This window comes from Astatotilapia calliptera, chromosome 18 (assembly GCF_900246225.1).
Source record: "Astatotilapia calliptera chromosome 18, fAstCal1.2, whole genome shotgun sequence".
Taxonomy (NCBI): Eukaryota; Metazoa; Chordata; class Actinopteri; order Cichliformes; family Cichlidae; genus Astatotilapia; species Astatotilapia calliptera.
In genome coordinates, this window is record NC_039319.1 from 9,311,781 (window position 1) to 9,327,063 (window position 15,283).

The 15,283-nt window shown below is 40.8% G+C and overlaps 1 protein-coding gene across 2 annotated transcripts in view; it reads left to right on the plus strand.

Moving 5' to 3' along the window:
* The first annotated feature begins 14,730 nt into the window (after positions 1–14,730).
* The window catches only part of st6galnac3 (ST6 (alpha-N-acetyl-neuraminyl-2,3-beta-galactosyl-1,3)-N-acetylgalactosaminide alpha-2,6-sialyltransferase 3), a 103,535-nt gene continuing 102,982 nt past the window's right edge, over positions 14,731–15,283 (plus strand). For both annotated transcript variants that reach the window (XM_026148581.1, XM_026148582.1), the window contains exon 1: positions 14,731–15,268. In XM_026148581.1, the coding sequence (XP_026004366.1) occupies positions 15,251–15,268 (18 nt within the window). In that variant the 5' untranslated portion in view covers positions 14,731–15,250. The remainder of the gene's footprint in view (positions 15,269–15,283) is intronic.

The following is a 15,283-nucleotide window of genomic DNA, read 5'->3' on the forward strand; positions in this document are numbered from 1 at the left end:
TAATTAGTGTGCAAATAAACAGAGTGCGTGCGGTGATGTGATGTGTGTGAGAGTCCAGTCCTACACCTGATTCAGGGCCCGAATAGCCTGGGGGGAAGAAGCTTCTCCTCATTATGTTTCTAACAGTAATGTTTAAAACTGTCAGAGCAGGGGTCTCGAACTCCAGGCCTCGAGGGCCGGTGTCCTGCAGGTTTTAGATCTCACCCTGGGTCAACACACCTGAATCAAATGATTAGTTCATTACCAGGCCTCTGGAGAACTTCAAGACATGTTGAGGAGGTAACTTAGCCATTTAAATCTGCTGTGTTGGATCAAGGACACATCTAAAACTTGCAGGACAGTGGCCCTCGAGGCCTGGAGTTCGAGACCCCTGGCATAGAGGACACAGGAAAAATGTCTTCAAAATGGCCTTTTTTAATTTTAACCAACCCCAAAAAGTTCAAACAGACAAAATTCAAAATATAATTGGCAGGCCCATGAAAGAGGTCAACTAAATATAACTCTACTCAAACTGTAACTTCCAGAAAATTAACCAAACAACGTGGACACAACTTAACTCACAAACTGACCTGAACACAAAGACACAAGAGGGTAACCTTTACAGTGGTTTGGCCAAACCATTTACACACGATAGGGGAAACAAAAACAAACGCCAATACTAACTAAGCACGAAACTACATAAGTAAACCTAAAACATCCCCGTTTCTGAGAAGCACTTGGTTGGTCCTGCCAAGCACGACCATCCAACTCCTCAGCTCTTGGCCACGCCTTTTGCCCAGACAGGAAACAGCCACCTTCCCAAATCAGGTAACTCAAAGAAAGAGAAACATAATTAGTAACAGAAAACTTTTCTTTTGGTAAAACCACTAAATGCTATTATAGCTGCACTTCAAAATATCACTGTTAGGTTTAAGCAAAGACATTAATTGATTATATTGCTTGACTTAACTGCGAAACAAACTGAGGTGAATGTATGGACTGATTTTACCGATGCGTGGCTAATGCCATCACACTGTTGTTACCTGTTGCTTCAGTTGCTTAGTAATCATTTGGGTTAAAGTGGGATTCATCCATCAACTGGTACATCTTGTTTTGAGCTCACACATAACTGATAGAAGCATAACAAACTCTATGACATTTCTAATAGTTGGGTGAAACCAGTGGGAAGTAATTCTCAGTCTTTGCTATGGTATGATTCCCATTCATTTGTGTTTTTCTATTTTCTATGAAAAATCTGCAATTTTCCACTTTAGCGGTGGCATAGGGAGCAAAAGACAGTGAAGTGTTAATCTGCAGAAGACCCGTGATTAAATTCTTTTGAGTGGCTGTTTTTTTTCCACAGCCACTCAATAAAAGTTTCTCAGTGTTGACTTTCAAAAACTGGAACAAATCAAAATGTAGGACATTGTTTCAATATTTGGGGCAGGAGGACAAGGGATAAATGTGCTGTGCAGTCCCACCTGGTCCCCCTAGTTAGGAAAGGAGAGTGTTTACTGTCAGCTTGTTAAAGGTTGACTTAACCCCATTTCTGAGCCCAAGAGTCTGCTGCACTAGATGAGGTTCGTTCCCTTTTTGTTGTACATGTACAATGAAAATAAAGGGCTATTCTATTTTATTCCAGTGCTGTGTTCCTTATTTTTTTGAATATTCATATTCAGGTGTATTATGGTGTTTAGGACGAAAAATATTATAACACTTCAGACTCTGATTTATTCCAGTGTGAACTGAAACCTGGGATCACAACTTTTTCAACATATCAGTCACTGACAGCGTGTTGGCTGGTCTTCTTCCTACCATATGGTTGTATTTGTCTCTGCTAATCAGGCAGTCTCAACATGCACTTTTATTTAGAACAATTTAACCTTTAACCTTCATCTTCCATGTGCTTGTGCATTTGCTCTGTCTTCAGAGAAAACATGGTATGTAGTGGCATTTATTTAGCTAACTTAATATTAATAATCTAACAACATTAAGCTCCTAAATTCACTTATATTTTATTAGAGTTGTAAAAAATTTGAACCATTTTTAACACCATGCCTCGGTGGCTGTTTGCTTTTGGAAACTGAAAGAGCATTTGGACGCAGTGATAACTAATGTCAGACAAGCGGCTTGTGCTGCATGGTTTCTTCTTTGAACAGCACTCTGTGAGCGTTTGGGAGCTGATATCTATTGATGCAGTTTGGCTGTTCCCCCCTATATTCTTGCTTGAGATAGGATTTCAGTTGATCTCCTTTGTCATATTATTTGTTTCACAGTGGTTCAAACATTTTTAATAGGGTGGCCCTTATCTGCAGGGAGGCCAACTTCTGGACTTTTATCACAATGCCATGCTGTTGAAACAAAAGTAATGTTTAGTGTTTTCTTGTTGTAATGCCTTCAGTGAAAAAATACAATCTGGATGGTTGAATTTTCTTGAGTTTTAGAAATATAAATAACAGATTTACTGGAACAAACAACCTTTGTACTGATATGCATGGTCCTCAGAGGAAGAATCCTCCTGATTTTTGTTTCCCAAAACATTCAGAGTGGAAAATCTCTACAGCTGTTTGATAGTTTAACTTGCACATATTCCTGTTTAGTGCAATAACTCTGTCATCACAAAGCTTTCTTCTACATCAGGCAAAAATGCAATGGAGCAGTTCACATCTGTAACCAAGTACCTGTAAAGCAAAAATCTTTGAACAGCAAATGTTGACATGCAGGCATGCTAAGGAGATGAATATTTTGGTTTTACTAACTTGTTAGTGTTAATGTCAGCATCATGTTATAGCTTTCTAGAGCTGCTAGCAAGGGGGAAGACTTTAAGCTGTGTCCTAAATCCATACCACAGTTTAAATCCATGTAGGATTTTAACATGTTGTGTGCCCACGCTGGAACACTACCAACATAACACACCGTCCCATCAGTACACAAGCGAGAAACCCTAGAGTTTTATTGCTGCTGTGGGTGGATATTTAAATATGATTGATGAGGATGAGGATTTTCTTTTGGCCATGGCACAGTATACTAAGTAAATATGTACATGCATGCATTTGGTTTGTACACATCAGGCCTGTGGAAGTGGGACAAAACACTTTGTTTCTATATTGGAAAGTCAACTGGAAGTTCACTTGCTGCTAGTTGAAGGTGAAGCTGTCGGTCATTTGATCCACTGTACAAAGCAGAGACACCCATCTGAGACAGTTTCTAACTTGAAGGTGTAGCGCTACCTTCCTCTGCTTCCTTGAGACTGATAGGTGCTTATCACATCATGAAGGTGACAGAGTATGATCCGTAGTCCGTTAATCATCCAGAGGTAATTTCAGATGCAGATGACCTTGACTTTCTCTTTCAGTGGCACGCACACGCTACTCTGAGAATTTTAATCCGTGATGTTGCACTTCCAGCGTTTGAGGGTTACTTTTTTCATGCTCTGTTTGAAAAGCTTTAAAAGAGAAGATATGGAGACGGCGAGAAAGAAGGAGATTTGGTGATATCCCCGATAGAGCTATTGATTTGTTGAGAGGACCTGCTTCACACCTGCCGAAAATAACTGAGAAGTTTAATCAATGCTGTAGAACCTAATCAAAAGAAGTGAGGTGTACCAGCAGGCTGTGGTTACCCACTCAGAGCGTTTTATAGGTGTGGGTATGTGCTTCTTTTCAAGCAGCAAGTGTCTGTACCTCGTGAATCCATGCTTGTTTGTGCTTCAGTAATTGCAGCTGGTGTATATCAAATATTTTTTGTTAAAAAAAAAGAGAACCTGAGATTGGTTTCTTTCATTTGCAAACAAGACTGACATCTTGGAAAATTTCTGTTTACTCAAGGTGTCATGTCATCTGGCAGGGAGGCAGGCTGCAGCTGAACTCAATTACAGCCTTCCATACAGGCAGGAGGAACACAAAGGCAGCATCAGAATAGCGTGATGGGAAAGACAGACAGGATGTTTGCCAAGTTTCTATCACTTTCTCTGATATTTCCAAGAGTTTCTGTGAAAGAACATAAAATCAATGTCTCAAACCAAATCAGCTCTCCAAATATGTGCTGTCAAAGAAGGTTAAATTGAAATTTGATGGTTGTGTGGCCACAACTTGTGTTTGTGTGTCCTTGGCTTTTTAAAATGAGATTTCTACAATATATTTAATCCTTCTCTCATAAAGGAATGTGACACCTTGGCAAGACAGGATTTCATTCAAGTAACAGTTTGAGATCGCCTTTAAGCAAACTCTTTGAAAGGAGACAACTTTATTTACATCGGTATTTTCTGAAGGTAGTTAACACTGACCAGGCTGTCATCATATGGACTGATCTATTGTATCTCATCAGCATGTATGTACACAGTGTGGTCATTGTGTTAAATTAAACTTTTTTATTAAAATAAATAACACCTTAACAATATGAATGGTAAGTTAAAAAAAAAAAATCTTATAACATTTTATTTCAGAATATCTTTGTATTTATTTTACCCTCTTCGGCTTTGATGGCAGCATCATATGATTCAAACCTGATCATCCATAATGTCTTTGAATGGTGTTAAAATGCATCAAAGAAGATCTTTTTGAGTTGTCTGTATGTAAAAAGATTAACATAGCTCCAGATTCTGAAAGAAGCCAGTGCAGAATTGCCTTAAACCTGTATTGCCCCCAAAGGCCAGCAGGGGGCGACTTCTTTGACTGCAAAAATCTGATGATCAGAAGTCTGTGGGAAAATCATGGTAGAGGATAAACGGACTGATTCTTAAATAATTACATTTTCTACTCTACTTGAGCACTTTATACAGCATTCCTCACCCATCAATGATCACATTCACACAAACATTTTTTGTACAAGTGATTTTATCTATCATTCACACACACTCACAGACTAATCTTAACCTTTAACACCTACCATCTGCTTGCACAACAGGACTTCACTAACCAGTGTGTGATGTCACAATGTCCATCTTTAATATACAGTTTATGGATGTCAGCAATGCTTAGCTTTCATAGACTTAAGTAGGTTTAAGTTAAGGTGACTAGAGAAAAAATCCACAAATGTTTGCTCTATATAGCTTTTTTTTTTTTTTTTTAGCATTTAAATTTTTTTTAATTTATTTATCATATTGCAGTCTTAAAGAGAAAGGTCAGATTCTCCATACTTTATTTTGCTGACAGCTGCCATCGATTGGTCCGCTGTTAGAGGGTTTGGCTGCAGCCATTTCTGTTTAGTGACTTTCTTCCCTGTAGCAAAGCATTTCAAATACCTAAACTCTTCAGCCATGTCCATCTCTGTGATTTTGTATGAATCAAATGCAACAAAGAAGCAACCTCATTCCAAAAATATTCCTTATTCACCGATCTCTTGGCAATGTGTAATAATGAAAGAAAATGTAAAAATGGCAAGCTCTTCATCCATTGATGTTCATGAATACCACTATTTTGGAGTTACATGATAAATTTATGAGGTGCCATCAAAAATTTCCACCACTGCACCTATAAAGAGCAAAAACCTCATTTAAATTCAGCCTTTTTCTTTGAAGTCCTCCCTTTCAGCAGCCATACACTGCTCTCGCCACATTTGCACGACTCCCTGGAAGTGCCATTCTGATCACTTGCTGGTGCACGTTAGCAATATCACTGTCAAAGGAGCCACCCTTTAACTTGCATTTCAAATTGGATAAGCACACAAAGTTGCATTCATCCAAAAGTGGTGAGTAGCACACTGGTGCTCCACAATCACTTTTATTAAATTCCCTGTGTTGGAGCAAAAACTGTTCCATAAGAAGCACAAACTGTAATGGGATCAACAGTACATACAGCTGTTGACTCTAAATGAGAAAAGTTTTGGTAACTGATGGTTAGCTTGAAAACCTTTTATTTTTTTATTTTCTGATTCCATCCGTCCATCCTCTTTCACAATCCTGTACAGGGTCACAGTTAGGCTGCACCCTATCCCAGCTGTCATTGGGTGAGAGGTGGGTTACGCCCTGGACAGGCTGCCAATATATTACTGGGCTAATACAGAGAGACAGATGGCTGCACTCACACCTATACGGCCAATTTAAAATCACCAGTTAACCTGAAGCGCATGCCTCTGGGCTGTCGGGGGAAGCCAGGGTATCCATAACAAACACATGGACGAGCTAGAACATGGAAACTCTGCCTAGAAAAGCCACAGGTTGTTTTTGATTGTGTTTTCTGTTTTGGCTATCTGTTTTACTGGTAATAATATGATTCTGTTGTTTCTTTCTCTAGACTGTTTAAATAAAGAGTAACTTGTGCAGCCCTGTAATAAATTCTAATAACACAGAACTACAGTAAAAAGGCTAATAGAGAATGGTAAATGGTAAATGGCCTGTATTTATATAGCGCTTTACTAGTCCTTAAGGACCCCAAAGCGCTTTACATATCCAGTCATCCACCCATTCACACACTCAGAAAAAAGAAGGCTTAATAAAACAGTAAGACTTTATGAATATTATGGGAATATTGATGATTAAAAATAAGGTAATCAAACACACTAATGACCTCACACAGTGATAGTCCACTGGCTCAGTGGTTATCCTCATCCCTTCATGACCTCGTTCGAGCTCATCAGTCACCTGTGTGCATGCTGTGTGGTATTTGCATGTTCTCGCTGACAGCAGCGGACCTGTAATTTTCCTGCTGTGTAACAGACTCTAAAGGTATCCTGAGGTAGCCTTGAGTCCTTGTGTTACCTCAAACGGCATCTGTTTGCTGGAATTTCACGACAACAACAAAAAGCTAAGATACAAATGGAAAAATGACAAAAATCTAATTTGGCTCACTTCTCAATATTTCAGGATTTAATTTAGAAACTTTCACAACTTCAGCACTGATTACTGCTCTTGGAGGTAATTGATCAATTTTCTTCAATGCCACAGTTTTGCATTCATGTGAAATCAGCACTTGAAAAAAAAAGTGCAAGTTTGACTTTATCTACCCACCAGAGAAAACAACAAAAATGTTCTCACATAACTTTTTGTAATTATAAAAGAAAAACAAATCAAACAGAGCTGCGAGCTTAAAAACAAACTATTTTCTCTCAGCATTACTGATATAGCCGTACAATAAGTGTGTGTCTGTCTTACATAATTAAGTCCACTCCAAGAAACTGCCTAATAAACAACACCCAGTAAAAATACTGGGAGAGAAAACAACCACAATGGTGATTTAAGTTTTTAACTATTTGCTACATTTTTATCGTTGCTGTGAATTTGATTTTATGAGTCAATCCTTGACTCTGGCTCTAGTCTGTTCTCAAAGCAAAAAAGAGCTAAATAACATCTGCATCATGCAGCGAGGTGAAATGAAACTTGGCAGCAGTGTGGCTGCATCCCCAAAGACTTATTACAGTCAGAGGACACACTTGAAAAATTAAATTATTCTACATTTTCCTGACACTCCTTACAAAAGGCGGCGCTGACCCAAAGAGCCCACTGGGAGAACGACTACACTGGAAAATGTCAAATCTGTGGCAAATGGAAGGAGCTGTCACAACAGCACAGCAAGATTATCTAGACTTGCATGATTTTCATTTCAATAATTCTTTCCACAAATCGATCTTGTTTCCGTAATGTAACGACCTGCTCCTGCAACTTCTGTTCTTGTTTTCTCACACTGCAATAACTTCACAACAACCTGATCGCATTCCCACAAAAATATCTTATCCTCACAAGATTAAAATGTGATATCTTTGGAACGGCGATCGTGTTCCAGCAGGACTTGCTGTAAGAACAACATATGGATGTTGTTCTTACAAGATAACATGTTCCCAGAGGTTAATTTTGATCTGACAAGATCACTGATTTTCACACTGATTTTCTCCCAACATGACTTCTTCTCCACATTATACTGCACTTGATACTCTCTTTGTACGACTCAGTATCCTGCTTCCAGAAAAGAGCTTGTTGATTTGAGTCAGAGAAACTTTTTTTTTTCATGCATCTCCCCATAGTGTGCTTCCTCTGAAGTATTTTGATGTTGCAAACAAACGTAAAAAGATTTTCTAGTTTATTGCCCTTGTTTCAGCTTCTTCCCACAGTTAATTTAAAAATTATAAGCTCCCAAAAATATAACAGTAGGGCTGATGGATATTTCAACACAAATTGCATCTATAAATGTCATGTCGTGAAAGAAATAAATATAGCCTTAACTTTTTACCTTCCCAACTGTTACCAACCTGCCCTCTATGTAAATTGAACCCTTAACTCTATGGTGGCAGTACTTTTACTGTGTTTTAATGTTATTTGAGTAAAGGCACACAAGTATAATCAGGAATTTGTACTGAAAATATACAAATGCAAAAAAATTCTACTACATTTAAGTACATCTGATTATGTATTAGTAGAAGAAAAACCACCAATATAAAATATCTGTTGATAAATGCCATCTGTCAACAAGTTCATTAGGGGTTAAAATGTTATAGTTTTTTTTTTTTATATAGTTTGTCACTGATTGGCTTAATATGGAAAAGTTAGGATTATACTCGAGCAGTATGAATGTGCATGTGGGCACACATGAACACCCCAGAAGTATATCTATTTTTATGCTGCTGTGTCGTCGGCTTGTATTCTGCTGCTTGAAAACTTATTGCCAGCATGACTTTTGCCATTTTTCTTTGCTTTAAAAATTTATGTGACTTTATTTGGATGACAAGGCAGACCCAGGAAAGTATCAGCACTGGCTAGCTGGCTTGGTTAGCAAGGTGCACCTGTGTGTCTCGGTACAACTGAACACTAAATAAGATCAAACGGTACAAACCCTCTCACTGAGTAATTGTGCTCATGAATGAACCTCTAATGCAATTTAAATGTGTAATTTATTAACTATAAAAGAAAGTTTACAGGATGGATAGGAGTGGAAATGAGTACATGAGGGGGACAGCTCAGACTGAGCGTTTGGAGAAGTTAGAGAGGAAAGGCGGAGATGTTTTGGACATGTGCAGAGGAGGGATGGCGGGTGTAATGAAGTTGGAGCTGCCAGACAGGAGGGGAAGAGGAAGACCCAGAGAAAGTTTATGGATGCAGAGGATTTGTGTGACAGAAGATGCTAGGGATAGGGAAGGAAGGAGATAATCTGCTGTGGTGACTCCTAAATGGGTTTAAAAATAGAAAAAAGATAAACACTGTGCTGCTGTGTTGAAAGGGGTGGTGGTGGGGTGGTAAAGCTTTTTTTTTTTTTTAAATGGGAGTGTATGGGGTCTGTCTCAATTTTTAAGCAGTTGTACGTACAGTGAGGGAAATAATTATTTGAATGTAAAGAGCGAGGACTCTGTGTGGACAGTGGGGGAATCCCCTGTTGAATTTGTATTGAACAGTCTCTAATTGTTATAATAGTTTCATTATAGCAGAGAGAGAGAAAGAATATTAACCAAAAATCCACAAAAAAATACATTACATAAAAGATATAAGTCGCTTTGCATGTCATTGAGTGAAATAACTCAACCGGAATTCCCAGATTGGCTGTGTGTCATACAATTAGTCAATTACAGATACTCTTACTGATTGCAGCTTATTTTGTGTATAAAGCACACGTCCTCACAATGATTTTTCCCCCTCCACCATCATGGGAAAGACCAAAGAGCTGTCAAAGGACATCAAGAAGCAGACCGTTGACCTGCACAAGGGTGGAATGGACTACAAGACCACCAGCAAGAAGCTTGGTGAGAAAATGACAAATATTGGTGTGATTATTTGGAAATGAAACAAATAAAAATGACCACCAATTGCCCTCAGTCTGGAGCTCCATGCAAGTTCTTGCCTCATGGGGTTAGAATGATCATGATAAAGGTGGCGGATCAGCCCCAAACTGGGAGGTAACACACAATGCAAGGTCCACAAGGTCCCTCTGCTCAAGAAGGAACATGTACAGGATGATCTTAAATTTGCCAGAGACTGCTGTGGTCAGATGAAACCAAAATCACACCACCCCCACACTTAAGCACGGAGGAGGAAACATGCTTTGCAGCTGTTTTTCTATTAAGGGTTCAAAATCCTGAACAAGAACCTCCTTCTCTCAGCCAGAACACTGAAGATGACTCACAGATGGGTCTTCAAGCTGTTACACCCCGGCCTAGGCAACCGGGGTGCAACGTAGAAAAACAAAAATAAGGAAAATAAAAATAAGGTAAAAACACACGAGAAAAAACTAATACGGGTTTCCGCCAAAATCATCCCAAAACGAAAGTATCAACAACTAATTTCTTTAAAGCAAAACACAATATTTATTTACATCACACACAAGGCGCCAAACTATTTACAACGGGGGGAAGAAGATCGCGACCATGACATACAGAAACACAGGGCTTAAATACATGGAGGGAGCAATCAGGGAATGGACAACAGGAGGGAAACACAGCTGGGACAAATCAGAACTGACGAGACAGGGAAACGTAAACTGAACACACTAAGATAACATAGACTTTCAAAATAAAGTAGGAAACACATAACAGTCACACAAAAACAATACAATACCAACGCCAAATCGTAACATACCCCGGAGGAGCACCTAGACACTCAAATCCACACACAATTACGGTCACAGTCGTAACACCCCCTTACCCAAAAATCAAACATTTAACCCCAAGTGAAATGTTTTGATCAAAAGCGGATGAAGGCTGGTGGAGGCTGGAGCGGTCCCACGGACCCCCCAGCAGACGACGAAGGCTGGAGCGGTGCCTCGGACCCTCCAGCGAAGACAAACGAAGACTGAAGCGGTGCCCCGGACCCTCCAGCGAAGGCAGACGAAGGCTGGAGCGGTGCCTCGGACCCTCCAGCGAAGGCGGACGAAGGCTGGAGCGGTGCCTCGGACCCTCCAGCGAAGGCGGACGAAGGCTGGAGCGGTGCCTCGGACCCTCCAGCGAAGGCAGACGAAGGCTGGAGCGGTGCCTCGGACCCTCCAGCGAAGGCGGACGAAGGCTGAAGCGGTCCCTCGGATCCTCCAGCGAAGGCAGACGAAGGCTGGAGCGGTCCCACGGACCCTCCAGCGAAGGCGGATGAAGGCTGGAGCGGCCCCACGGACCCTCCAGCAGACGACGAAGGCTGAGGCGGTCCCTCGGACCGGCCCTCGGACCCTCCAGCGACGGCGGACGGCCGAAGCGGTCCTCGGACCCCTCAGCGATCGGACGAGCCCCCACATGTTACACCCCGGCCTAGGCAACCGGGGTGCAACGTAGAAAAACAAAAATAAGGAAAATAAAAATAAGGTAAAAACACACGAGAAAAAACTAATACGGGTTTCCGCCAAAATCATCCCAAAACGAAAGTATCAACAACTAATTTCTTTAAAGCAAAACACAATATTTATTTACATCACACACAAGGCGCCAAACTATTTACAACGGGGGGAAGAAGATCGCGACCATGACATACAGAAACACAGGGCTTAAATACATGGAGGGAGCAATCAGGGAATGGACAACAGGAGGGAAACACAGCTGGGACAAATCAGAACTGACGAGACAGGGAAACGTAAACTGAACACACTAAGATAACATAGACTTTCAAAATAAAGTAGGAAACACATAACAGTCACACAAAAACAATACAATACCAACGCCAAATCGTAACATACCCCGGAGGAGCACCTAGACACTCAAATCCACACACAATTACGGTCACAGTCGTAACAAAGCATAAGAATGACCCAAAACCAAGGTAACAAAAGAGTGGCAGAAGAAAAATGTACCTCACTGTGCACTGACATCCACACGCTTCTTAGACCATTGTGATATGGAAAGCAAACCACAAGTGAATTAACACATATGAGATCCTTAAATTATTGAAAGCATGCCCAGTTACCCATCGCTTTGGTTAACCTTCTAAGATCCACCGTTAATGAAACAAATGGACTTTAAACATCTTTCTAATACTGTAGGGTCTTTACAATATAAAGTATCTTTAGGTGGCTGTGACTGTGAATTTATATTAGTAAAACTGAACCAAAATGATATGAATGGAATTGAATTAACATTGACTTTGTCATTATTTTAGTTTAAACTGGGCCACCCTCAGCTCCAGGGCCCATCAGCTGCAGTCCAGCTGTAGGCCCACGAGCACATTTGACCTGTATTGCCAGTTCAAAGGTAACAGCTGTGCTTTGGGTTCACAGAGCAAGCTAAATAAAAAAAGGAAGATAAATCCTCACATTAAAATCCCAGATTAGATTTTTCCAGTTCCAAATTCTCTCAGCGGTGCACTGTGTTATCATTCTGCCTCTTTCTGCCTGACTTATGATTCAATTTTAACTTTGTTCGTCTCGGCACTGGTGAAATCACATGTTGATTTTTACAATTTACCAGTTTAGAACTTTTTGAATTTCAAGGACTACTGGAGTATAGTGTCTGATCAGATCAGTGTGCCTCAAAGGTAAACAACACACAGTATTGGTATCAGATAACTCTTTTGTTAAAAAATAAAGATGAAGATTGGCATTCTGTTAATAACACACAGAATATAAATAATTGTCTATATGTATTTTACTCTGATTTTGTACAGTAATGATTACTTGTTCTCTTGGTTCCTACACCTATACTTTGACTTGTATGAATTCAGAAGAGGAAACCAGAGAAAGAGATGAGAAAAATGAAAAATCAGTGAATATGACTGACAGCACTTTTTTCTGTAGATTAGATATAATTCAGGACAACATCATACCACCAAGTTCATGAAAGTATAAATATTTAATAGAAAAGTTACTTATAAACGCTTTGCATAATGTTCCCTTTCCTTCTCATTTTGGTTAGCTTCAGTGATGTAGCTGAGGTAAAAAGCATCCCAAAACACAGATCAAACATGTGTGAAAGTGTAATTGTGCAGACAGTTCTGAACATGAGCAGAAATCTTGCTGAAAAATATCTGATCTATTAAGTCCAGCAGTAAATTTAAATAAATGGATTTTTCATTGACTGCATAGTTATATCAGGTTAAGCTTGATATTAGCCAGACATTTTAAGCTGTTACGTTTGGCTCTCAGTCTTCAAAAGAAGACTAAAAAATGCCTTTATTTGTCTTGAGGGCGATCGTGGCTCAAGAGTTGGGAGTTCGCCTTGTAATCGGAAGGTTGCCGGTTTGAGCCCCGGCTTGGACAGTCTCGGTCGTTGTGTCCTTGGGCAAGACACTTCACCTGGTGGTGGTGGTCAGAGGTGGCGCCAGTGTCTGGCCTCTGTCAGTGTGCCCCAGGGTGGCTGTGACTACAATGTAGTTTGCCATCACCAGTGTGTGAATGGGTGGATGACTGGTTGTGTAAAGCGCTTTGGGGTCCTTAGGGACGAGTAAAGCGCTATACAAATAAAGGCCCCATTACCATGGGGGCGATCGTGGCTCAAGAGTTGGGAGTTCGCCTTGTAATCGGAAGGTTGCCGGTTTGAGCCCCGGCTTGGACAGTCTCAGTCGTTGTGTCCTTGGGCAAGACACTTCTCCCGTTGCCTACTGGTGGTGGTCAGAGGGCCCGGTGGCGCCAGTGTCCGGCAGCCTCGCCTCTGTCAGTGCACCCCAGGGTGGCTGTGGCTACAATGTAGCTTGCCATCACCAGTGTGTGAATGTGTGTGTGGATGGGTGGATGACTGGATATGTAAAGCGCTTTGGGGTCCTTAGGGACTAGTAAAGCGCTATATAAATACAGGCCATTTACCATTTACCATTTGACTCTAATATGATAATAATAATCATAATAATAATGCCAGACTACCTGGGAGCCTCACTGCATTATGTTTCAAACAGTTAAATGAGATGTTGCAAGAAAGGGATATTAAATAAAAACAAAAACAACTCTTCTCTGGTTGGAAAAGCACTCATGTCTTAACTCAAACAGTGTACGCCATCCAGTACACTTATTTGAACAAATTTCAGGCAACAGTAAGTGACATATAGATAGATTCACACTTTACCTATGGCAGTAACATTGTTTAAACACAGCACTGTTTAAAAGTCTTGAGTTTTCCAGGCTTCTTGAAGGACATTCAAAGCTCTTCTTTGGATGCTGGCTACTTTCTGTTATGTTCTCCATCAAAATGATCTCACACTGCTTCAACAATTTTGAGATCTGGGCTCCTGGGAAGCCAATCCATGACTAATGAAGTTTCATTTAGTGTTTTTCTATCCAGCTTTACTTTTATTGGCAGTGTGTCTCGGTGTTTCATTGTCATGTTGAAAAACCAAAACATTGTCAATCAGAAGACTTTCAGATTGGATGAAAATCTAACGATGCTCTTCTACTTTCAGAATTCCATCAATTTTGACAAGATCTCCAAAACTATTGGCTGAAACGCAGCCACACCCATGACAGAGCCTTCCCTTTGTTTTACAAATGGCTGTATACACTGATGAACCTCCTGACATCCTCTGTATACTTTAACAATAATGTGAACTAAAAACTCCATGAGACCCGATGCCACTGCCACTCTCCCACTGAGACCATTTCTGATGAGGCTTCAATGGACACTATATGTCAACAGGAGGGCCAGATACATTTCTCTGGTCCTGTGTCAGGTCTTTACCTTTTCTCCTCAAGGACATGCCAATCAAATACTGTTTATCTGCAGTAGATAATTTTTTTAAGCCTGTCACTTCTTCTTTTATCCCCCACGTGTACACACTGTACACCATACTGAGGCAGAAATGCAATTTGAAATTGATTCTTTCACTAAGCGGCTTAATTAAAAAACAAAAACCGCAAAAAAACCAAGAAACATTCCTCTGAAAAGGATCAGATGGACTAGACTAAAAATGAGTGAAAAAACAGCCCATGTTCCAAAAAAAAGAAAAAAACTTTGGAAGACCATCGGAATGTCTGGAAAAATCCAAGACCACTTTGAAAAACGAGTCTGGCTCTTTGGAAGCAAATTATGAAGAAATGAGGGGCGGTACTGCATAACCTTAAAGTCCGTCTCTGCCTACACTCAACACACAGCACCCTCTGTTATTATTGTTTCCCTCGTCCTCATGTTCCTGATGTTGTAAAACGCCAGGGCCAGGGCGTCAGCGGCGGTCACGTGCCGCACACGGGGCGGGGCTACGCGTCTCAGCCGGCCAGTAGCAACGCAGCGTCGTTGCAGGTCCCAGCAGCTCCATGGGAGGAAAAAAAAAACAGAGAGGAGACGAATAACGGTACACTCCAACATTTATGGAGCCGATCCCCGCATACCACCGCACTGCACCCGCATCTGCTCCTGTGATGAGCACGTGAGGAAACGTGCTTGCAGACGGAGGTGGTGAGCGCGTTTAGGGGCTGAAGAAAACAGGCGGTCCACCATTGTCTGCGTGGAAATAAGAATGGCCTGGATGTGGAAGGTAAGAGGGGGTTTC